This window comes from Squalius cephalus (assembly GCF_949319135.1).
Source record: "Squalius cephalus genome assembly, chromosome: 3".
Taxonomy (NCBI): Eukaryota; Metazoa; Chordata; class Actinopteri; order Cypriniformes; family Leuciscidae; genus Squalius; species Squalius cephalus.
In genome coordinates this window covers 29,380,481-29,405,561 of record NC_137124.1, presented here as the reverse complement: position 1 = coordinate 29,405,561, position 25,081 = coordinate 29,380,481, and the positions used below count along the sequence as shown (strand labels likewise).

At 37.3% G+C, this 25,081-nt stretch overlaps 1 protein-coding gene across 1 annotated transcript in view; it reads left to right on the top strand.

Annotated features, from left to right (window-relative positions):
• Positions 1–25,081, top strand: part of itfg1 (integrin alpha FG-GAP repeat containing 1) — a 144,008-nt gene that overhangs the window by 27,881 nt on the left and 91,046 nt on the right. The window contains exons 7-8 of the mRNA XM_079867062.1: positions 1,626–1,675; positions 24,430–24,511. Coding sequence (XP_079723188.1) covers positions 1,626–1,675; positions 24,430–24,511 — 132 coding nt within the window. The remainder of the gene's footprint in view (positions 1–1,625; positions 1,676–24,429; positions 24,512–25,081) is intronic.

The window sequence follows — 25,081 nt, the reverse complement described above, 5'->3', positions numbered from 1 at the left end:
GTCATTGACTTCCATTTGTATAAAAAAAATAAAAAGAAAAAAAACCACATTGACACAAATGTTCTGTTCTGCAAAAAAATGATAGACATGCAGTTTTTGAATGAGAGTGAGTAAATAATGACAGAATTTTTAATGTTGGGAGGGAACAATCCCTCTTAAAGGGCCATTTTATGCTCCTTGAAAGCATTTTTTTTCTCTCTGTGTTCAACGTTTAATATTAATCAGGTTAAGTAACTTATTTCAAATTAGCATTACAATCTGACATGAACTGTCCAATAAATGTTTATGCTCAATTTGCCTTAAAATGTGTATTTATGTTTGGTTAAAGCCAATGCACATGTGCAGTCCCCAGCGCACATCTCGGACACCAGAGCTTAACCAATTGCCTGTTGCAATTTGTCTTATTCATTGAAATTGGAATGAAACATTTTGGTGTATATATACAGTCTTTTCATTAGGGTGGGGCAAAAAAAAATGTTGTTGCTTCAAATCAAACATTAGTATAATGATGTAATGCGTCTTTGTTCATGGATTAGAATCCTTTATTGGGTAGGGTGAATTTCTTTTGTTAACTAAGATGGCTGAGGAGCGATAGCCATGTATCCCTGTCCACGCTGAAATATCATTAGTTCACAAATCCATTAAACATCAAATACGTTTTTATTGGCTGTGATAGTGTTGCACTTTTTTTGTTTTACTCTGTGTGGACAGACACATGTTTTAAAACAGTGAACTTGTTTGTTCAAAAGAGTAAAGAAAATCCTGTTTTCCATGCTATAACTGTCTCTTTCTGTTTCTTTTTTTCATGCATTTATTTCTCACCCTCACACATCTGAAGCGTTGACTGCTGTGTTTGAAAGCAGTGTAAGTTTCACAAAAATAACATGAGGCTGTTACATGCTTCTTGCTCCATCTCCAACAACACCCAGGCCTCTAAAATGAAGCCATCATCAAACAAAAGGAAAGAAGGACATCGACAGCAAGAAAAAATTACAGCTCTCCTCTACGCCTTTCAGTGTAATAACTCCATGTCCAGTGTTCTGGTTATTGAGAGAAGGACACACAACATATGAAATCACACAAGTCATAATGGTGATGTAGGGAACAACATCGATGTATTGAACATCTGAAATTGTCTGAATTCTGAAGACACAAACTGGAGGTGGCACCCGGTTTATATTGAGCCCAGGTTCAGTTTTACAGCTGGGCTTGTGTTTAATATGTCAATACACTGACCTCATGGGTTACGGTTTCACGTGTGTATTCGATCTCCTTGGTTCAACTGTGCTTTTGTCAGTATCCTTCCATTCATTGTCTGTTGTGTTAATCTGCTTGCTGATTCATTCCATTTTCACTTCCCCATGTGTTTGATGAAGTCTCTTACTGTGCAATACTGTGTGTGTGTGTGACAGGACTGAACGAGGAGCCACTGCTGCCAGCAAGATGGCACTGGTCCGTTTCTCTCTCTGTCACAGGAATCTTTACTTCCACCTGTTGATGACGGCTCTCACACTCAATGCATTCCTAATTTGCTTAAATCAGAATCATACTCGCAAAGCAAGGAAGTCTGGTCATTTTGTGAACTAACTAATGGTCTCTCTCTCTTTGTCTCTCTTATCTCACAGATTTGTTCCTCACCACCGATTCAAATGGATTTGAGACCTGGATCAATAAGGTAGATTAGAGCATTACTTCCTTTCCTTTAATCTTTAACACTAGTGTATTAACATTTAGGAGGGAATTCCCACTGCATGCAGTCATTTATTTGCATGGGCTGTCTGTGTTGTCTTCGCAAAGATTCACTAAAGAGTTATGCATATCAGGTAACGGCCACAAAGAAATTAGCAGGTTGCATGGCGATTACCAATCTTGCTTGTTGGTTCTAAGTGCTCCTTATGGGGGATGAAGCAGCCCACCTCAATCTGGCTTACTTTACTGAAACTGTACAACATTACTCCCATCACAGCGATCTATACACCTGAATCGGCTCTTTAAAACACTCAATGCATTCTACTACACTGCATCTGCATATGCACCTAGTTATAGCACTCCTTTCCATCATTTGACAAATGGCTCCCATGATCAATAGAAAATGAACACAAGTACCTCTTTTTTTAATTAAATTCTTTCTGCGTCTGTGACATTTAATTAGAGTGCTCTTGTGAATAAGGCATGTTTGCATTGAAAAGAATAACAATAACCGAATTTAAATATTCACAGCAGTATTTGCTGTGAATACTTTTGATGTTAAACTGGATTGCGGGTGGTAGTTTATAGTCTAGGTTTTTGCAGTGGAATGTGTGCAAAAATAGCTGTTAATCTGTTAATCTTCTGTTAATTTTCTGTTAATCTTAGTCATATGGAGACTATTTAACACATGTTTTAGAGTGTTATTTGTTATATGGTAATTAAAAGTGAAAAGGGTTTTTCTGTTTTTGCCACTTAAACTTAATTTACTTATTTTTACTTTACAATTAAAAATAACTCTTGACTATTTTAATCTATTTTAAAATGTAATTTATTCCTGTGATGTCAAAGCTGAATTTTCAGCATCATTACTCAGTCTTCAGTGTCACATGATCCTTCAGAAATCATTCTAATATGCTGATTTGCTGCTCAAGAAACATTTCTCATTATTATCAGTTGAAATCAGTTGTGCTGCTTAATATTTTTGTGGAAACTGATACTTTTTTTGATTAATTGATTAATATTTTGTAACATTATAAATGGCATTACTGTCACTTTTGATTAATTTAATGTGTCCTTTCTGAACAATGTATTAATTTCTTTAAAACAAAATCTTACCCCAGACTTTTGAACGGTAGTGCATATAAAGGTAGAGAGAAAGGAAGTTATGGTGAGAAGGGAATGTTACAGGATCAGGAACGTATGTGTGGTCTTCCACATGCGCTAAATTCTTGGTCACAGCTTCGACATCAGTCAGAGTTGTTTTTTTAATGTGTGAGAGCCTGAAGAACAGAGTCAGAGGTCAGAAAAAGGAAGTGTTATGACAGGCAGCAAAATGGATGGAAAGTCTTAAAGTAGAAAAAACTAGAAAATCAAAGGTGAAAGAAGTAGACGCAGAGGAGCATCTCTGAGCAGGTGGGAAACTACAGAAATAGCAGATGATAAATAGTTGAACACTGAGCGAGAGAGAGAGAATTGCAATGTGCCGCAGTGACCCAAGCCGACTGTAAAAGGTCAGCATGCGTCTTCTTGAAGCACTGCGGCTTTTCCGGAAGCATTTCCCTGTGCCCTCTATTCTTTCCCTGCGTCGCATGAGTCCATGGCGCTCCGCTGCTGATGCTGCTTCAGAGATACAGAGGGAGGGAGTCAGGTTAGATCGCCTCTCCTCCTCCCGCAGGGCTCCTCATCATTTCATTCTGAGAGCGAGGGGCTGGTGACAAGTGCAGGGATGGATAAAATGACATGCTGCGAAGACAGACAGGCAGGGTGGAAATAAAGAAAAGGAGGAGATAAGTGGGTAGATGATTAAAGAGGGGGAGCGATGGGCGATTGCTAATCACTTCTGAGGCAGCAGCCATTTTAGACTCTGCTTAGTTCATATTCCTTGAAAGAGGCTTAACGGATCCGAATGAAAAACACAGCTGATTGGTGACTAGTCTTTGATTACTGACTCTTACTGACATAAACAAACACACACCACCTCTCACAATTGTACTTGCTCGCACACACACACACACACACACACACACACACACGTTACAGGGAAATGTCTCCCAGTAAAACCGCAGTAATCCTGCCACTATTTACTGTGAGGTTTTTGAGTTAACAGTCTTTGGTCACAGGCCAGTACCCTCTGCTTCCTGTAGCACACTCCGTTTTAATTACTTTCCTCTCGCTCTCCTTAAACACTTATTCCCAACCCTGATTATACACACGCGCACACAGCTCCAGTGTTTGTTTAAATTGAAAAGCTTCAGCTGTAGACTGCATGCAAAGTCATTACTGTAATACAAGACGCCATCAGTCATTTCAGCAGCTAGACGGAGCCGCCCGACCAAACAAACAAGCCAGAAAATATTAGCCCTCTGATTCTTTAGCTTAGTCAATTATTTGTTTTTCCTCGGTTTAAGTTATAGAGTTAACCTGCCATTTGGTGAAAACACCATGTGTAATTATGACCGCCCTTGGAACATTAATGCATTCACATGTGCTCACCTCATGATCCCAATCATGGCCGCCACACCAAACTCAATCGGTGCACTGCGCCACTTAAACAAGTGTTGTGTCAGTCGCACAAGAGCCACACAAACACAATCCACCAGCAGCCTGTGTTTACAATCCAGAGCCTCAATCAGTACATCTTTATGCGCTTACTCTACAATATGTATATCATATCAGGGGCAATGCAGGGCTTCAGACCTCTGGATGTATCGGGTGTAGATAGTAGGGCTGGGTAAAAAATATTGATTTTTTTATTTTAATCGATTCTCATTTTTATGAACCGATATCGATTCTTAAATCCCAATAATCGATTAGGCTAGTCATCCTGTTTGTTTCAGTTGATGAATGAATGGAACATTGTAGCGTGCATCCCATCCAATAAATCGCAATAATCTGTGTGCTTTGTTACTATTGATATGAAATAAAGTCTCAGATTTCAAATTACATCCATTTTCTTACGAAATTCAAAAACATAAATACCGTTTTGTCGCTGTGGCGTGAGAGCACACATGATCTTCTCTTCCGCCTCAATAATACCAGTTACAGCGCAAAATAAACACAAATGAGAATCTGAAAGTGTGTTAAAAGATAGAGTACAACTTATCGAAATCCGTATCATGTCACATGGAATCCCTAAATCAGTGTTTCAACCGTGGAAAGACGTCAGTAAAACAGCTTGTAAACAATGTCATGTAACGTCACACTTACCTCAGAAAAACCATATCCAGTGACCATAAACTTGTTAGTCAGCTAGAAAAATGTACTCTAGAGAGGAGCATTTTGCTAAATATATGCACCATATTACATATTCATTATAATTTATAATGTTCTTCAATATTTAATGCATGTTTGAATAAATCTGGCAAGTTTTTATGACAGCCACCATTTAAATGTTTATATTTCATATAACTTTATTATTATAAAAATAAATAGAAGTGTAAATTAAGTGTTTGTATACAAATCAGTAAATTTTTACCTTCAATATTATAGTAGGCTAATGAAGCCTAGTAGGCTACAACTGACTCCCATAGTTTACAGCATTAGTTAAGAGATTTGTTTTCCTTGAGAAAATTTGCCATGTATTGTACCTGATATCCAAAATAATCAATATTGAATCGAATCGGAATCGAAATTTAATCGAATTGCAAGCTTGTGAAGGGAGATTTAGCTCCTCTTTTATGAGATATCTGTTAATGATAGAGGAACCTGATGTCATACAGACATGCATATTAAAAAAATGAAAGAGGTTTCTCAAAATGATCACAGGACGGTCCACAATTTTCACCCAGTTTTGCTTAATCTTTCCAACCTTGCACGCAAACAAACAAAAACAAAAACTGGTGATCTGAAAACACAGACAAACATGTTAGAGTTTAGTGATCTCCATTACATTGAATTAAAGAATACAGCCAGTCTGTGTTCCTTCAAGAGGCTGCTTGTGCTATTTGCTATTTAAACTTTTAATGAAAAAACTTTCTCAGTGACAAACTCTAATAAATCTCGACACTTTATGCAACCTCTGTGCAACAATACATAGTGTTTTTTGTTGTTTTAATACAAAAACTTTAACATAATTTGGAATTACTAGAATTAATATAAGGAACTTCACTATTTTAGCGTTTGAGGAAAACTACTCAAACTATTTTTTAACTAAATTTCAGTTTAACATATCAGTTTAAAGATTATCAGTATAACCATTATCTTGCAGCCCTGTAATATCCCTGTGTGTTTTGCAAATAATATATTTAAAATACACACATGTAGTGAGACCAGAGGGAGACTCATTTATTCTGTCCTTCTCTATTCATTTATTTACTCTGAAGTTTCCTTTCTCTGCTCTACTTGTTAAACAGCCTGGGATTTAACATGGTTATGGTACAGCAGCAAGAGCTATTTTGTTGAAAAACAATTAATTAACACTATTCACTGCATAAATCTCTTAAAATGCATAGCGGCTATTATATCAGAATGCATTCTGTTTGTTAATGATTGTCAAACTGCAAGGTTCAGCATTTAGTAAGCGTTAGCTAAACGCCTCAGTCCAACAGCCCTCAGAGAACGTTATGGCACATCATCCTTTATAGCTTTTACAATTTCAATAGTGCTGCCTGGCCGTTTTTTAACTGCCTGTAGCCAGGAGCAGTCTATAAGATAATCTAAGTTCAGGCCCAGGCCAGCTGAAACATTAATAAAAATCTTAAAATATTTGTCCATGATCTGGCATTGCTGATATGGGGTTAGTGGACGTGTCTTTGGAGGGTGAGCTTTTTTAGAAATTGCCATGTGGATGATGGGATGGAGCTGGTAGTTCTAGGAACTAGCACCCGGCTGGTTCCTTGAGATTTAAAGGTTCCACTAGGGCCATTTTCCTGGTTGCATTCACACCGCCAGTAGGAAGCCGCGCTTGTTGTTGTGACTTTTATTTTGACATTGCTGAGAACACCAGAGCCTAGTTTATGATCTGTTTAACAGTCCTGTCTAATACTTTATTAGATATGCTGTCTACTTTCTTTGTATAACAGTTCTATGAAAAAGTATTAGCTTTTGCTTGTGTGGTTGGTGTCCAATGTCGTTAACTGAGCAGAAATTCATAATCATGTTTTGCTTGGTTTAAAGTTGTGTTGGATTTTCTCCTTAGCGCAAAGGTTGAGTGGTTCATCTGTCACAGTTTTCCATGTTCGCTGAGTTAGTTTGTGCAGTAAGTATATACATGCTATAATCTGTGTACACATGGCTTTTTTTTAAATGGCGGGTGCTGGTGTTTAGTTTGCGTTCGGCCAGTCAGTGTACACTTGCGGCACTGGTAGTTCCTATAGTGCTGGTTTAGACCCTACTCTGAATTAGGAGCTAATTTTGTTCCCCCAAAAGGAGTTCCTATAACTAAAATCGTCCCTAGTTACTTTGGTGCGAACATGCCAAAAATCGGGTACTTCCACCAATATTTCTAGGAACTATGAAAAGGTTGCAATGTGACTTTGAATATCATTTAGTGCTCCCAGCTTTGTAGCTGTAAAAGCAACAATGGATAATTCAGATCTTGAAATTAAACAAATGTAACTGTAAACGAACAAGTGTATTCTTTGACAAAGATTGTTTTAGTAACTCAGTAGCCTATGTATTTTTAATAATGTTTAAATGTGTAATATTTGTGAATTTGATTATGTAGCCTACTTATCCATTTTCTTGTGATTGCGTCAAGATTACTCTCTGGTGCTGTGCACTTGGTGCGAGACTCCGCCCACATGCTGATCTGATTGGCTGTGGGTTTTGATTGATTTTGACGCATCTCGCAGTCGCGTCGCGTCTAGTGTGGACAGACAAATTATTTGGCGCTGTATGGAGCTTATAATATGACAAAATGATTTGAATTTGAATTGTGTAAATTTGAATTATTTGCAAGTGTAATCTAACAAAATTGAATTTTAGGTGGTAGTTTAAATAGTTCTGAATTAGATTTGTTTTTAAACGAATATTGAACATTTGAAATTTAACAAACTGAAATGTTTTTATGGCTGAATTTTATAGACATGTATTTTCAAACAGCTAGTTTTTTTGTTCTGAATTCTTATACTGCAAATATTCAGTTTAAAAAAATACAGATTCAAGTTTTCAAGATGAAGAAATTGGGAACTTCAAATTCAGTTTTCTAAAATTCAGGTTCAAAAATTCAAACTCAAAACAGAACACAACAGAAGAGCCTAGAAAGGGCTTTTTTTCTGTGGAGACCAGCAGTTGGTCTGAATTTGCTATAACCTATAGCCTATTTTCCGGACTGTATAGGCTAAGTCACGTTTTATTTTCCAATGGCATGATATTTTGTAGTCATTTTGAATGTACACAAATAAAAATATAGCCTATTTACTGTTTCGAATGATGTCATATTATCTGTATGACTATAAACAACAGAGTATTAAGTTATTTCCCAGCAGTGGAACAAATCCAAGAGATGGCGCTCGCGCATCGCGCTCTCACACAACATAGTATCAGTTCTGGCGTTGCTTCATATCGCAGACTGTTCATTATCAAAATGAAACACAGTCAACCAAACATATAAAAAGTTATTCTGTCTAATTTAATTGGTCTGTTGTACAATATAAAGGGCAAGCTGTGCCGCACACAGTCCTACTTGTTATTCCAAAAATTTCCCTTGCTGTGAAGACGCTGATTTAGCCTATACGTGTATTTTGGGACTCGACTGAAGTATGACGCCTTTTTATTTGTATTATAATATAATGTATTAAAATACATAATCTTCTGAGTTTTATGATGTAGGCCTTGTGTGTTTTATTTAAATTAAAATGTATTATAATTTACATAGCCTATCAAAAGGATGCGCTTTGTGCATTCTCTGACATTACATTTATTTATTTAATTAATATTGAGTATCAATTGATGTCAAACAAAACTTATTTTCTCTGGCAACTAAACTTCCAAAATAAATAATAATAGAAATAAAAATAAAAATAAAAATAAAAAATAAAAACTTCCAAAGCAAAGCCATTGTGCGTTCTCTCCGCGCTCCACAGCTTTTCCACACATATTTTGAGAATTGGCCAGCTAAAAAAAATAGGCCAAAGAAGTAGACTAATGGCTAGTGTCCGGGAGATGCGAGGTACGTTCATATTTATGAAATAAACATAACTGATTTTGTCTACACCTAAATACATTTCCAAGGACCCCCTAATAATAACAGTGATTAAGCCCAAATGTGGGTGGGGGTAATGAACACAATATGTTTGTTTTTTTGTTTTTTTGCCCAAATGGTCTCCACTCTATGCATTAGTAATAATACAGCAACATTTTTTAACTGACCGTATTTGCCAGAAAATAAGTCGCATGCACCTGAGTGCAAGTCACACCGGATCATGTTGAGAGAGAAACCTGCGTCAAATCGTCATAAAAAACGCATTTTAATATTAGCCTATTCAGCAATAGTGTAAAAGACCTGTAAATAAAATACAACATTTACATGATAAACACTATTAACATGTAGGTTATGTGTTGCCTATTTTACTTTCCCTTACTGTATGACAAATCCTTAAATGAATGCAGAAAACAACAAGAATGAAAAATAAGTAGCCATGTATAATAAAATAAAGGTATCACGCCTATAAAAATAGCCTATATTGTGCCCTTTATTACAAACAACATTTAGCCTATTTTAAACGCCAAACAAATGTATTTAAATCGAAACGGTCGCGCATCTCTCATTCAGTCAAAAGTTTTCATATTTGCAATGTAACATGTGGATGCTAACTATTAATATAAAGAAGGCGTCATACTTCAGTCGAGTCCCAAAATACACGTATAGGCTAAATCAGCGTCTTCACAGCAAGGGAAATGTTTGGAATAAGTAGGACTGTGTGCGGCACAGCTTGCCCTTTATATTGTACAACAGACCAATTAAATTAGACAGAATAACTTTTTATATGTTTGGTTGACTGTGTTTCGTTTTGATAATGAGCAGTCTGCGATATGAAGCAACACCAGAACTGATACTATGTTGTGTGAGAGCGCGATGCGCGAGCGCCATCTCTTGGATTTGTTCCACTGCTGGGAAATAACTTAATACTCTGTTATTTATAGTCATACAGATAATATGACATCATTCGAAACAGTAAATAGGCTATATTTTTATTTGTGTACATTCAAAATGACTACAAAATATCATGCCATTGGAAAATAAATAAAACAACATGACGCGCTGCTTTAGCGCATCTCGGTCTCTTTAGATCTTTCTGGCGCTCACCAAAAATGAACCAAAATACAGCGAATAGCCTTCTTGGCGCGCCTACTTTTTAAAGTCAACATTTACACTATTTAACGTTAAATGCATTATATATGCCTGAGTCACTTTGGAATAAATCACAGCGTGTTTCATGATAAAACGTGACTTAGCCTATACAGTCCGGAAAATAGGCTATAGGTTATAGCAAATTCAGACCAACTGCTGGTCTACACAGAGAAAAAGCCCTTTCTAGGCTCTTCTGTTGTACCGAGCCATTCGTTAGTCTAGTTGTTTGATGAGAAAATGAAATGTAGCCTATAGTTGCAATAGTTTTGTAAGCTCCGTGCAACTGCTGCAGCGGACTATTATTACTAGAATATTAGAAATCTAATACTCAAGCTGTTTTCTCATTTTTCTACTCTTAATATTAAATAAAAAAAACGACTGAACGAAAGATACACGGATTCTCTTGAACCACCACCGCGTTTGCGGCAGAAAACTACTGCAGTGCAGCCAAAATGCTCTGTTCGACTTATCTGAGATCCTTTACTCTTCCCTGTGGATGACCTGTGACCTACTTTCTGTAAGATCTGAATTTTTGAGTTTGAATTTTTGAACCTGAATTTTAGAAAACTGAATTTGAAGTTCCGAATTTCTTCATCTTGAAAACTTGAATCTGTATTTGTTTTAAACTGAATATTTGCAGTATAAGAATTCAGAACAAAAAAACTAGCTGTTTGAAAATACATGTCTATAAAATTTAGCCATAAAAACATTTCAGTTTGTTAAATTTCAAATGTTCAATATTCTTTAAAAAAAAAAAATCTAATTCAGAGCTATTTAAACTACCTCCTAAAATTCAATTTTGTTAGATTACACTTGCAAATAATTCAAATTTACACAATTCAAATTCAAATAATTTTGTCATATTATAAGCTCCATATCGCTGGAATTTTACCGCATCGCGTCTGGTTGGACACGGTGTCATGCAGATTTTAAATGACTTGAGTAAATGACATGAGAAAATGACAGATCTTTTCAGTTTTGTATATTGTCCCTGCTGTATATTTAATAAGCCAGAGCAAAATTACCTCCAATAGTTCAGTAAGTTCTTAGAAATGAAAATTTAATTTCATTCTGATATTAATTTCTTCTAAATCTTTTGATTGTGAAAATCCCCCCCCCTCCCTCCCCCTTAAGGGCACTGATTCTATCTAGTCATTTTCCAGCAATGCACACACATTTACTCACAACCCCCTGAGGCCAACATGCCAGTGTTACAGCCCCTTCCTATTAACATCAGTGTTCAATCAATCCAATGAGACAGACCCTGTGACTCAACACGGCCTCATTCTACTCGGAGAAGATTAGGGTGAGCGAGTCAAGTCACCATTATCTTTACATAAGCCACAATCACATTACTGCCTCCCGCAATCATACACCAATCGATATTATACCGCCAGATGCATGCCTGCAGTTTCAGAGCGAAGGCTCAAGGGAGTTTTCAATGGAGATGGATAAACACTGTCCACACAGAAGGAAGGAGGCACTTGAGTTTTGCTCTTTACAAGAATTATGAACAAAGCCCTCAGGCAAAGAGCTGCCACATAAACCAGCTCCGTTTATCAAGTGGGACAACCACTACAAAAAGACATAACACATACCGTACACAGTGGTGCAAAATATATCTCTTTCTATGAACGTACATTTTAAAATATTTTATTAGCACAATTTAATATTTTATATATTATAGGATTAAATAAATGTGCCACAGCTGACCTCAATTTCACATGGCCCAGTTTGTTTCTTAATAGTTGGCAGAGGTGGGACCAAGTCATTGTTTTGCAAGTCAAGTCAAGTAAGTCTCGATTCAAGTCCCGAGTCAATATGGACAAATCTTAAAGGGGTCATGAACTGAGAAATCAAATTTTCCTTGAGCTTTTGATATATAAGAGGTAAGGTGTAAATCTGTAGAAGAAAATCGACACCTACTTCATCATCGCAAGTTTGATACATTCCATAACTAGTCGTTCGCTGGGCTTGGTTACAATAAAAGCTGTTTTTAGTGTTAGTGAGATAACGAGGTGAGAGGAGAGATACAGGATCACTCGACTAAAAACAACATTACCTTCCAAAGGATCCTATTGCTAGGAACGTGGTTATTTATTTTCAACTATGTGAATGTCTCAGTTGAGCATTATTTATTTGTATTCAGTACATTTCACTGTGGATTCTTTAGAAAATGATTTGCAATTTCGGTGCAGGCTTTGCAAACAGTCTTATGATATGATATGAAACAGTCTCAACAGTAATGTGACAACATGCAAGTAACAATGTTAAAGGGGTGTTTGATTATGATTTCACTTTTCTAACTTTAGTTAGTGTGTAATGTTGCTGTTTGAGCATAAACAACATCTGCAAAGTTACTCAAAGTTCAAATCAAAGGAAGATATTTGCTTTTAAAGAAAAGGACTACAACAAACGGCTGGTAGGGACTACACGACATTCCTCCCGGGTTAGTGACATCACTAACCCTAGAATTTACATAAACCCCGCCCCCGGGAACACGCAGTCCATGTTGAGAAGAGGAAAAGTTGTTGTATAAGAGCACATTTGTGAGTCAGCTCAAACTTTAGCATCCATCTTTTCACATGCAATAGAAAGTCACTCTGTGTGCATCTCACAACAGTTCCTATACGAGCGATTTATAGATTATCATGACAGAATATCTTAATTGAAGATAGTTAACTCCACATCAGCAACATAAACTCATCAACTAACCATTCAGAGACGTCCTGTTGCATTCTACATGTTGTCACTTCTTCTTGAGTCTCTCCATCTTAGTCTGACTCCGTTTTAACATTAAAGGCAGAACAGTTTCTGTCATTTTAGTGTGTCTGCGTGAGGTAACAGCAGCTGCTAACACACAGGAGCTCTTGAAACCCCGCCCTCTGCAGCAGCTCATTTGCATTTAAAGGGCCAGACACACAACGGTGCGTTTTTGCAAACCCTCAAAAAGTGACAACTTTAACTTGCTATATAAAAATATCTGTGGGGTATTTTGCGCTAAAACTTCACACACACACACTCTGGGGACATCATAGATATATTTTACATCTTGTGAAAAGGGCATTTTACCACCCCTTAAATTATAATGGCTGATCTGTGACCCGAGATTTCTGATATAATGATTCATGTACAGTCAGATGTTCTTTGTAAACTTAGTTTCTCTTAATAGCATGAAAATATTCTGTTATTTAAACTGTGATTAAAAATATTGAAAATATTGAAATATATAGAAAGCAATAAAAGAACGCTCCCTTCAATCGCTGGAACTGTCAAACAGTGCAAGTTTATCAGTGACTTATACTGCCTTCACATGCTATAGGAATTATCATAAATACTAGCTTCCTGATTGAATGCGATGAGCTCGTAATCACGATAGCACGTGAAGGCAGCCAAAACTTCCGCCAAAACTCCTGTAATAATAAACAAATCTAATTTACATCGTGTTTGCTCTGTTAGTTATGATAAAAGCATTCGTTAGTGTGCAGAAATCGAGTTACAATGACGAGATTCATGCTTCATTCATGACTGAATTCATGCGCTCAACATGTCTGTGATCGGCTACAATTCTCATCACTGCAACCTTTCATGCCCCGATCTAAATATAATGCCATACATCTAAATATAATGCTATAATCAGCACTTTTTAAGATTAGTTCATCTTGAGGGCTGTAATAGTAAAAACAAGTTTTTGAGAGAGTTCCACATGTAATACTGTCCATTTCATATGTAAAGATGTCAGCCAATCACAGCATTGAGCGTTTACACTGAAGTCTCACAGCAGACACGCCCCTTCAATCAGAGCGTTCAAATCAGGCCCTGTTTACACGAGAACGCTCACGGGTGAAAACGTAAAAATATTTTATCAGATGTGCCTTTCGTTTAGACGGCGACGGCGTTTTTGGGGCTTAAAAACGCAAAAAAGTGAAACCACCCTCCAGAGTGGAAATCTTTAAAACGCTCCACCGTCGCGTTCCCGTCTAAACGGTAAAAACGCAAAAGTCTGCTAGACAGTGAAGGCACCGATCAGTACTTTACATTACCATCTAGCCGCCTGGAGAGCACACTACATTGAATTTCACACACTTTTGCGTCACCATATGCACGCAGATTTCCCCCACATAACGCTCGTCTAAACGCAGAATAAAAAGTGATCACTTTTGCGTTTTCTCTTCAGATCGTTTCCGTGTAAACGTAGCCTCAGAGTGAGAACACCTGGCTGCAGCCTGCAGATCGGGGCGGGGCTGCACGTGTCGCCCCGCCCAATACCTGCTATTAGGGAGTCAAACTGGTAATCCGAATGTTGCGGGTTCGATTCTCAATACCGGCAGCAAATGACGGACAGATGCCCTTGAGCAAGGTACCAATCCCCCAATTGCTCTACGGGCGCCACAGCAAAATGGCTGCCCACTGCTCGGGGTGTGTGTGTGTGTGTGTGTTCACGGTTTGCAGTGTGTGTGTGTGTGTGTTCACTACTCACTACTCCTAATATGTGTGCACTAACTTGGATGGGTTAAAGCAAAAAGAGTATGGATTACCATACTTGGCCTTCACGTGTCACATTCACTTGCATAATAAAATGTTAATACTGTATTTGAATAATCCCAGGGGTTGAGTTAATATGTCGTGGTCACAACAAAACGAAGTAAACTGAACATGCCCAACACCACTGTTTATTTAGCTGGTTTAGGCAATAATGCATGCAAAATAATTCATGCCAGAACTGTAGTTGATGTCCAAGTTAAATACTGAAACATATCAATTTCAACTTACCTCTGTGTGTGGGTTTTTAGTTGCCTCACAAAATTAGACATTGTTGATAAATGTTACTCACTCTAAATCTTCATAAACTTGTTAACTAGATTGTAAAATATCTGATATTCAGATTCTCAAGTAAATGTATTTTGTGTTTTAAACAAGTTTATATGATCACAGTTGATCGCTAAGTTCAGTGGCTATAGTTGCGCTACCATACTGGGTTTAGGCTACAACATGTGAATTCATCCATTTCTTCTGAAAGACATGAAAGTGAGTGGCTTGTGAACAGGGAGAAGAAGAAACTTTATAGTTATACAATGTATATTTGACATTAATGAACATGTCTTCAAATTACATTTGAAAGGTTAATTCTGCCTCCTAAGGTTTATTACTGCCTCCATAGACACCAGTGTGTGTTTGTTTTAAATTATAAATGGTTTGCTAGTACTTATGTATTTAAATGTCTGAAACATTAAATGAACATTATGTGATTTGAAAACGAGCGACCCTGACTCGGTACCACTGTAATCATTCCGGTGTGACCATACGTTTCAGTTGCCAGCTTATTTTGATCCCAACTCTGATCTTTGGTTTAAGAAGGTAGGCCATAAAGACTTTCCAAGTCACAGGGCTCAAGTCTGAGTCAAGTCTCAAGTCATTGGTGTCAAAGTCTGTCAAGTCTTAAGTCCTCAAATTTGGGACTTGATTCCAAGTCAAGTCAAAGTCATGCGACTCGAGTCCACATTCCTCTTAGTCGGCATGAAATGAAAGTTGGGATAGTCTTTTCTTCCCTATTGTTACGTATATCTGTGTGAAACAGCTTCTCGAAAAAGAAAAAAAAAGTAGAAATTGATAGGATCATTGGATGGTTGTGGTTTGCTATTACTGTGATCTCATGCGAGTGACAGGTTGTCTCGCCCTCATGCCTGTAAACACGTCATCAGAGATGTCGCTGCAAAAGGGAAGGGAAGTTAGTTATTTTGATTAAAGATTACAAGGGCACATGAATTAAAAAAAAAATAAATAATGATATGCACAGATAAGTCATTTATAATAAATACTGCTATATTCCTTAAATAAGAATTGTCCATTTTGATTTCATGGTGACTTTAAAACCAAGAGTTTCATTATTTAAAAATAATATCAGAAACAAGATTCACAGAAACTCCTCATTTAGTGTGTTTTTATATTTTTCCCCTATTCCCCTCGCAAATTGTGTTCTAAAGCAGTATGTGTCACCACATATAATGAGACCAGTTACCACCCTGCCATCTTGGTTTTAAAAGACTTTGAAAGCTGACAGAAACACTGCATCTGGTCGAGCTGAAGTGATTAGACCGAGGTGTTTTGTGCTGACTGAGCCTCAGATGGCACTGGAGGTAATGAAGCGATTTATGGTCAGTTACAGGTTGATGTGGTGGAAGGGGGAGTGTTCTCGTGTAGTGTTGGAAAAAAACACTGGAGAGTGAACACAAGCTGTGCCAGCTAGCTCTTGAAACACTTAATACACATTGATTATCTTACTGTGCACATTTAACATCATTTCAGAAGACATTTCAAAAGCTTTTTTTATATATGTTTAAATGCCAATAATAAGTAAAATAATCTTATATATAGTAATTAATACTGTGTGTGTGTATATGTATATGTGTGTGTATGTATATATATTAATATATACATATATACACACTCACCTAAAGGATTATTAGGAACACCTGTTCAATTTCTCATTAATGCAATTATCTAATCAACCAATCACATGGCAGTTGCTTCAATGCATTTAGGGGTGTGGTCCTGGTCAAGACAATCTCCTGAACTCCAAACTGAATGTCAGAATGGGAAAGAAAGGTGATTTAAGCAATTTTGAGCGTGGCATGGTTGTTGGTGCCAGACGGGCCGGTCTGAGTATTTCACAATCTGCTCAGTTACTGGGATTTTCACGCACAACCATTTCTAGGGTTTACAAAGAATGGTGTGAAAAGGGAAAAACATCCAGTATGCGGCAGTCCTGTGGGCGAAAATGCCTTGTTGATGCTAGAGGTCAGAGGAGAATGGGCCGACTGATTCAAGCTGATAGAAGAGCAACTTTGACTGAAATAACCACTCGTTACAACCGAGGTATGCAGCAAAGTATTTGTGAAGCCACAACACGCACAACCTTGAGGCGGATGGGCTACAACAGCTGAAGACCCCACCGGGTACCACTCATCTCCACTACAAATAGGAAAAAGAGGCTACAATTTGCACAAGCTCACCAAAATTGGACAGTTGAAGACTGGAAAAAATTTTGCCTGGTCTGATGAGTCTCAATTTCTGTTGAGACATTCAGATGGTAGAGTCAGAATTTGGCGTAAACAGAATGAGAACATGGATCCATCATGCCTTGTTACCACTGTGCAGGCTGGTGGTGGTGGTGAATTGGTGTGGGGGATGTTTTCTTGGCACATTTTAGGCCCCTTAGTGCCAGTTGGGCATTGTTTAAATGCCACGGCCTACCTGAGCATTGTTTCTGACCATGTCCATCCCTTTATGACCACCATGTACCCATCCTCTGATGGCTACTTCCAGCAGGATAATGCACCATGTCACAAAGCTCGAATCATTTCAAATTGGTTTCTTGAACATGACAATGAGTTCACTGTACTAAAATGGCCCCCACAGTCACCAGATCTCAACCCAATAGAGCATCTTTGGGATGTGGTGGAACGGGAGCTTCGTGCCCTGGATGTGCATCCCACAAATCTCCATCAACTGCAAGATGCTATCCTATCAATTTTGGGCCAACATTTCGAAAGAATGCTTTGAGCACCTTGTTGAATCAATGCCACATAGAATTAAGGCAGTTCTGAAGGCGAAAGGGGGTCAAACACAGTATTAGTATGGTGTTCCTAATAATCCTTTAGGTGAGTGTATATATTGTATATTGTGTATATATATCTATCTATATATATATATATATATCTATCTATATATATATATATATCTATCTATATATATATATATATATATATATATATATATATATATATATATATATATATATATATATATATATATATATATATATATATATATATTAGGGCTGTCAAAAGATTAATCGCGATTAATCGCATCCAAAATAAAAGTTTGTTTACATAATATATGTGTGTGTACTGTGTATAATTATTTTGTATATATAAATACACACACATGCATGTTGTATATATTTAAGAAAAATGTTGATTTTTGTATAATTTATATATAAAAAATTATATTTATATATAATATAAATTATATATAAATATATACAGTATATGTATGCAAATATTTCTGTGTATTTATATATACAAAATAATTATACACAGTACACACACATTATGCAAACACAAACTTTTATTTTGGATGCGATTAATCACGATTAATCTTTTGACAGCCCTAATATATATATATATATATATATATATATTTATATACACTGCTCAACAAAATTAAAGGAACACTTTGAAAACACATCAGATCTCAATGGGGAAAAATATCATGCTGGATATCTATACTAATATGGACTGGGTAATGTGTTATGAACGAAAGGATGCCACATCGTTTGATGGAAATGAAAATGATCAACCTACAGAGGATTGAATTCAAAGACACCCCGGAAATCTAAGTGAAAAAATTATGCAGCAGGCTTGTCAATTTTGCTGAAATTTCATTGCAGCAACTCAAAATGGTACTCAGTAGTTTGTATGGCCCCCACGTGCTTGTATGCATGCCTGACAACGTCGGGGCATGCTCCTAATGAGACGACGGATGGTGTCCTGGGGTATTTCCTCCCAGATCTGGACCAGCGCATCACTGAGCTCCTGGACAGTCTGAGGTGCAACCAGGTGATGTCAGATGGACCGAAACACAATGTCCCAGAGGTGTTCTATTGGATGTAGGTCAGGTGAGCGTGGTGGCCCTTCAATGGTATCATTCCTTCATCCTCCAGGAACTGCCTGCATGCTCTCGCCACATGAGGCCGGGCATTGTTGTGCACCAGGAGGAACCTAGGACCCACTGCATCAGCATAGGGTCTGACAATGGATCCAAGGATTTCATCCCGATACCTAATGGCAGTCAGGGTGCCATTGTCTAGCCTGCAGAGGTCTGTGCGTCCCTCCATGGATATGCCTCCCCAGACCATCACTGACCCACCACCAAACCGGTCATGCTGAACGATGTTACAGGCAGCATAACATTCTCCACGGCTTCTCCAGACTCTTTCCTGTCTGTCACGTGCTCAGGGTGAACCTGCTCTCATTTGTGAAAACCACAGGGCACCAGTGGCGGACCTGCCAATTCTGGTGTTCAATGGGAAATGCCAATCGAGCTCCCTGGTGCTGGGCAGTGAGCACAGGGCCCACTAGAGGACGTCGGGCCCTCAGACCACCCTCATGAAGTCTGTTTCTGATTGTTTGGTCAGAGACATTCACACCAGTGGCCTGCTGGAGGTCATTTTGTAGGGCTCTGGCAGTGCTCATCATGTTCCTCCTCGCACAAAGGAGCAGATACTGGTCCTGCTGATGGGTTAAGGACCTTCTACGGCCCTGTCCAGCTCTCCTAGAGTAGCTGTCTGTCTTCCTGGAATCTCCTCCATGCTCTTGAGACTGTGCTGGGAGACACAGCAAACCTTCTGGCAATGGCACGTATTGATGAACCATCCTGAAGGAGCTGGACTGCCTGCGCAACCTCTGTAGGGTCCAGGTATCGCCTCATGCTACCAGTAGTGACACTGACCCTAGCCAAATGCAAAACTGGTGAAAAACAGTCCGAAAAGATGAGTAGGGAAAAAATGTCAGTGGCCTCCACCTGTAAAACCATTCCTGTTTTGGGGGTTGTCTCCAAACTGATTACCAACCCCTTCTGTTACTTAACTGACCAGATCAATATCCCAGGAGTTTAACTGACTTGATGCTATTCTCTGATTAAAAAGTGTTCCCTTTATTTTTTTGAGCAGTGTATATATATAGTATGTATGTGTGTGTGTATGTGTGTATACTATGTATATATATATATTGTATATTGTGTATATATATATATATTGTATATTGTGTGTGTGTGTGTGTGTGTATATATATATATATATATATATATATATATATATATATATATATATATATATATATATATATATATATATATATATATATATATATATATATATAAACAAGTTTCCTCTGCAAAGTCCTTTAAAATTGTATAATGCACTTAGCTTTGGATTATGCCCACTTATAAATTATATATAAATATATACAGTATATGTATGCAAATATTTCTGTGTATTTATATATACAAAATAATTATACACAGTACACACACATTATGCAAACACAAACTTTTATTTTGGATGCGATTAATCGCGATTAATCTTTTGACAGCCCTAATATACAGGTGCTGGTCATATAATTAGAATATCATCAAAAAGTTGATTTATTTCAGTAATTCCATTAAAAAAGTGAAACTTGTACATTATATAGACTCATTACATGCAGAGTGAGATATCTCAAGCCTTTATTTGTTATAATTTTGATGATTATAGCTTACAGCTTGTGAAAACCACAAAATCAAAATCTCAGAAAATTAGAATATTACATGAAATCACACAGTAATTACACAGTGATACCATGGTCATTGAACCAGGTTTTGGTTATTTTGGCAGTGTGGGCCGGTGCAAATCCTGCTGGAAAATGAAGGAAGCATCTCCATAAAGCTTGTCTGCTGAAGGAAGCATGAAGTGCTCTGGAAATGTCCTGGTAGACGGCTGCGTTGAGTGGACAGCACAGTGGACCAACACCAGCCGATGACATGGCTCCCTTAACCAACACAGACTGTGGAAACTTCACACTGGACTTCAAGCATCTTGGATTGTGTGCCTCTCCATTCTTCCTCTAGACTCTGGGACCTTGGTTTCCAAATGAGATGCAAAATATGCTCTCATCAGAAAAGAGGACTTTGGTCCACTGTGCTTTATTAAATCCAGAGTCAACGCAGCCGTCCACCAGGACATTTTCAGAGCACTTCATGCTTCCTTCATTTTCCAGCAGGATTTGCACCGGCCTACACTGCCAAAAGAACCAAAACCTGGTTCAATGACCATGGTATCACTGTGTAATTACTGTGTGATTTCATGTAATATTCTAATTTTCTGAGATTTTGATTTTGTGGTTTTCACAAGCTGTAAGCCATAATCATCAAAATTATAACAAATAAAGGCTTGAGATATCTCACTCTGCATGTAATGAGTCTATATAATATACAAGTTTCACTTTTTTAACGGAATTACTGAAATAAATCAACTTTTTGATGATATTCTAATTATATGACCAGCACCTGTATATATATATATTGTATATTGTGTGTATATATATATATATATATATATATATATATATATATATATATATATATATATATATATTATATAATATATATATATATATATATATATATATATATATAGTATGTATGTATATATAGTATGTATGTATGTGTATATATATATATATATATATATATATACACACAATATACAATATATATATATTTATATATAGTATGTATGTGTGTGTGTATGTGTGTATACTATGTATATATATATATTGTATATTGTATATATATATATATATATATATATATATATATATATATATATATATATATATATATATATATACATAAACGAGTTTCCTCTGCAAAGTCCTTTAAAATTGTATAATGCACTTAGCTTTGGATTATGCCCACTTTAAATCGAACACAAAGATATAGTGCAGTAAGATTGCTTTTATTTTAAAGATACACTATGTAACTGTTGGCCCTCAGTTAAAAAACAAAACTGCATTGGGTTTGGGTTCATCTCAATCAGCTCCCTAATTCAGTAATCAGGGTACTGATCAGAATCTGACATTTTAAGGGCTGTCTCAATTGCAAAATCCTTCCAGTTCACTGAAACGTTCATTCCCTAAAAAGTCACACAATGCACCATGAAAACCAGGGAGCATCGATGATAACTATTTTCCCTTAACGGAAGTTTAAACTGTGAAACTTAAATCATGTGAGTGTATCATGTGTATTTGTAACAAGCAAATTATTTATCATAATGTACTTTTAAATAGCATTAAAAAATTATATAAAAAAGATATTAGTTCTGCTGTTGTTCATAAATACCAGTAGTGATGTTGTACAATGAGGACGTTGTCATGTCATTGGAAATAAGCCGTCAATGTGTAGTGAGCCTGTCCTTACCAGTGCCTGAATTTGTGTACACAACATACTGATTCAAGACCTAGGAAGCTTGAGTGTTGATTCAGATGCACCCATTGTTTTGTTTTGTACTTCAGCTCTTCATGACAGTGTGGATGAAGATTATCCCACTGCTCACAAAACATTCACTACTAGGCTTCAGAGATAACCAGTTTTGATGGAAAGGATTTCAAGCTGACAGCTCAAAACAGTACTGTAGCTTTACCCATTGATAGACACGGTACTTCCTTGAAAATTAAATTCCAGCGTAGCGCTACAACAACCATAATGAAATGACCCGGCACAATAGATACTGCTTTACTATGAACTCTGTTAGAGAGCTACATATGGCAATTTATCTGTTCAATAAATTGCCTTACTCATGGGCAAATACCTTGCTCACCAACAGCAACTCTCTATCGCTTTCAAATCCCTCAGCTCTCACCATCTCTAAAAAGCTAAACCAGTGTTGATTCTTATTTTTTTTGCTAGCTCTGTTCTTTTTTTGCCAGCAGACTTCTCGCGCATCCAGCAAGCATGTTTGAGCTTCTGTTTACCACAGCTGATGTTTGAGTTGATGAATGTTTATATGTGAATAAAAGCCTAAATTCAAATCTGTTCATCATAGAAAAGCGATCGAATATTGGACTAAACCACTCAATTCATATGGATTCTCAGATTTCATCAAAAATGTTTGTGTGTGTTCAGTAGATGAACGAAAGTCTTACGAGTTGGGAACGACATGAGGGCGAGTAATTAATGAAAGAATTTTCATTTTTTCATTCCCTTTAAGGCTTGCAGTGTGAATGTAGACATAGTGTACCTTTAATTAATTATTAACATTTAATCTCAAAGAATTATCAAGAGAAATAAAGAGATTGTGCATATGTGAATTACCTGTCTGTGCAGCATCTCACTACTCTACACGTCTCTCTAACTGTAAAACTGTGAGTTTAATTGTGTTGCTGAGAAATATTATGTAGTAATTCAGTAGCAAAGCAATTTTATAAATTAAATGCGCAGGGCAGCATTGAAAACAAGACGAATAATGAATTCTACCAAATAATCGGATAAATATTCGGTAGATACAGTCACAACTCATGTTTGATGGATAACAGGTGAGCCAGTGAAAAGCATAGCATGATATTTTACATAAACCACTAAAATCGTTATGCTATAATGACTGTGAAGTCAATGAGTGTAAACTCTTTAATGAAATGAGCACAGCACGATCGAAAATCTAATATTGCCTCTATGCGTCTCTTAATCAGAGCCTGCCAGGAGTAATATCAACTAAAATACTGCATCATGCTCATTTTCTACTATTTGATATATCTCGTTAAATGTTTAAAACCTTGAGTGCAGCACAATCGAAAAATGTTGCCGTCATACACATTTTTACTACTTTGTAATTTGTCTATTTAAGTGTTTAAAACATGTACGCTATGATACATGATGTGTTTATCTGTCTCACTCTCTCCCGGAGCTGACAAGCATTTATGTATTCTTTATAAATTGTTCAGATTTGCATTTACATGCATTGTAAAAGCACATAAACATAAACAACATAAAAACTATGTAGTTGTGTTCATTCATTCTGACATGCTCTTTCAACTCTTTTCTCTGTCCGTACCCTGTAAGACCTGTAGTCTGATGTAATGAATGACTCAGTAGTAGTGTGGCTTTGATCTGGTCCTTGTGCAACGTATGTGTCTCTCTGCTGTCTGCTTCACATTATTGTGGTGGACACTCAGTTCACTGTATTGGATTTTTTTTGTAGAGGCCTCTGTTCAGCATACAGTCTCTCAGGCTTTTCAGAAGCTCCTGTCTTAGCGGGTTTTTCCCGGACTCGCTTTGATCACCGGTGCCATGCTGTGCTTTGGCTTACATGGGCTAATCAATGTGCACAGTAGCCTTACCCTGCCCTCTGACCTCTCTGTACTCCAATTAGCCATCATTCTGTGACCCCTGCTACCTACCAGTCTCTCACCTTCAGTCCACACCTACACTGCACGTCTGCTGTCAGTTACTTCTGCTCTCTTTGCCCCACTGCCTCATGGCCTGTCAATCAGATGGTAACCTTCCCTTTAAATTCGCTGTTCAGATTGTCAGTCCACACATTGTTTTGTCTTGCTGCATTGTCTCGTACTGTCCATCGGGCAGTGCAGACTCCAAGCAACTCTCCCCCACCCGTGTCAGTCTGGGCTTCTTCACCATCATGCCCACAGCGGCTGTGCTTTTCAGATGCACTAAATTATAAGCTCAGTTCCGACAGCTCCGCTGACACTTTAGAAATTAGAGGAATTTTGTTCCTGCTGCTGAAGCACAAGGGTTTTTTTTCTACAGTTGTAAGCTCTGCATGAAAGGAAATGTACTTTTTAAAGGAAATGAAAGTGTGTGTTTTAATCCTGTTAAATCTTTCTGTTCATTAGGACGGGAACTTCATTAGAAGCCTACTTGGAAAAGCACCGGAGAATGCAATGAAAGTGGGTCAGTCTGCTTTCGTAGACTTCGGTGAGTAGTAGCAGATCTCTGTTTGTGTTGTGTTTAGATGTGGCATTACATGCATTCACTCCGATACGACCAAAAAACTGGCTGTGATTTCTGGGATAATTCATGCATAATATGTTCAATTCTGATTCAGTTCAGAATCTGAAAGTAGCCCTGAGTCTTTAACGGCAATACATGCACAACACATAAATTCAACGCACACACATGGTGCCAAATTGAATATAAGCTCCTGTGGGATCCTATTAAATATTAACAATACAAATTTCCCCTTTCCAAAAGCATCCCACTGATAGCTGGGATGACACCGGCAGTGAAATCACACATAGCATAAATGATTGATAAGCAAAGTGAAATGACCTAAAAGATTGAATGTGTTCAACTGAGCTGCATCTCAGGGGCTTGGCCTTTATATTCAAAGCTAACTTATCTGACCAAACAAGAGCCCTTCACTGCACTCTTTAATCTGTTTTCTCTGTACTCTTTCTTTTGTCATTTTGGAAAATGTCACTTCAAGCTGTTATGGTGTTTACTGAGCAAAGAGCTTCAAAGGATGATAGTTTTAAGCAGGATGGG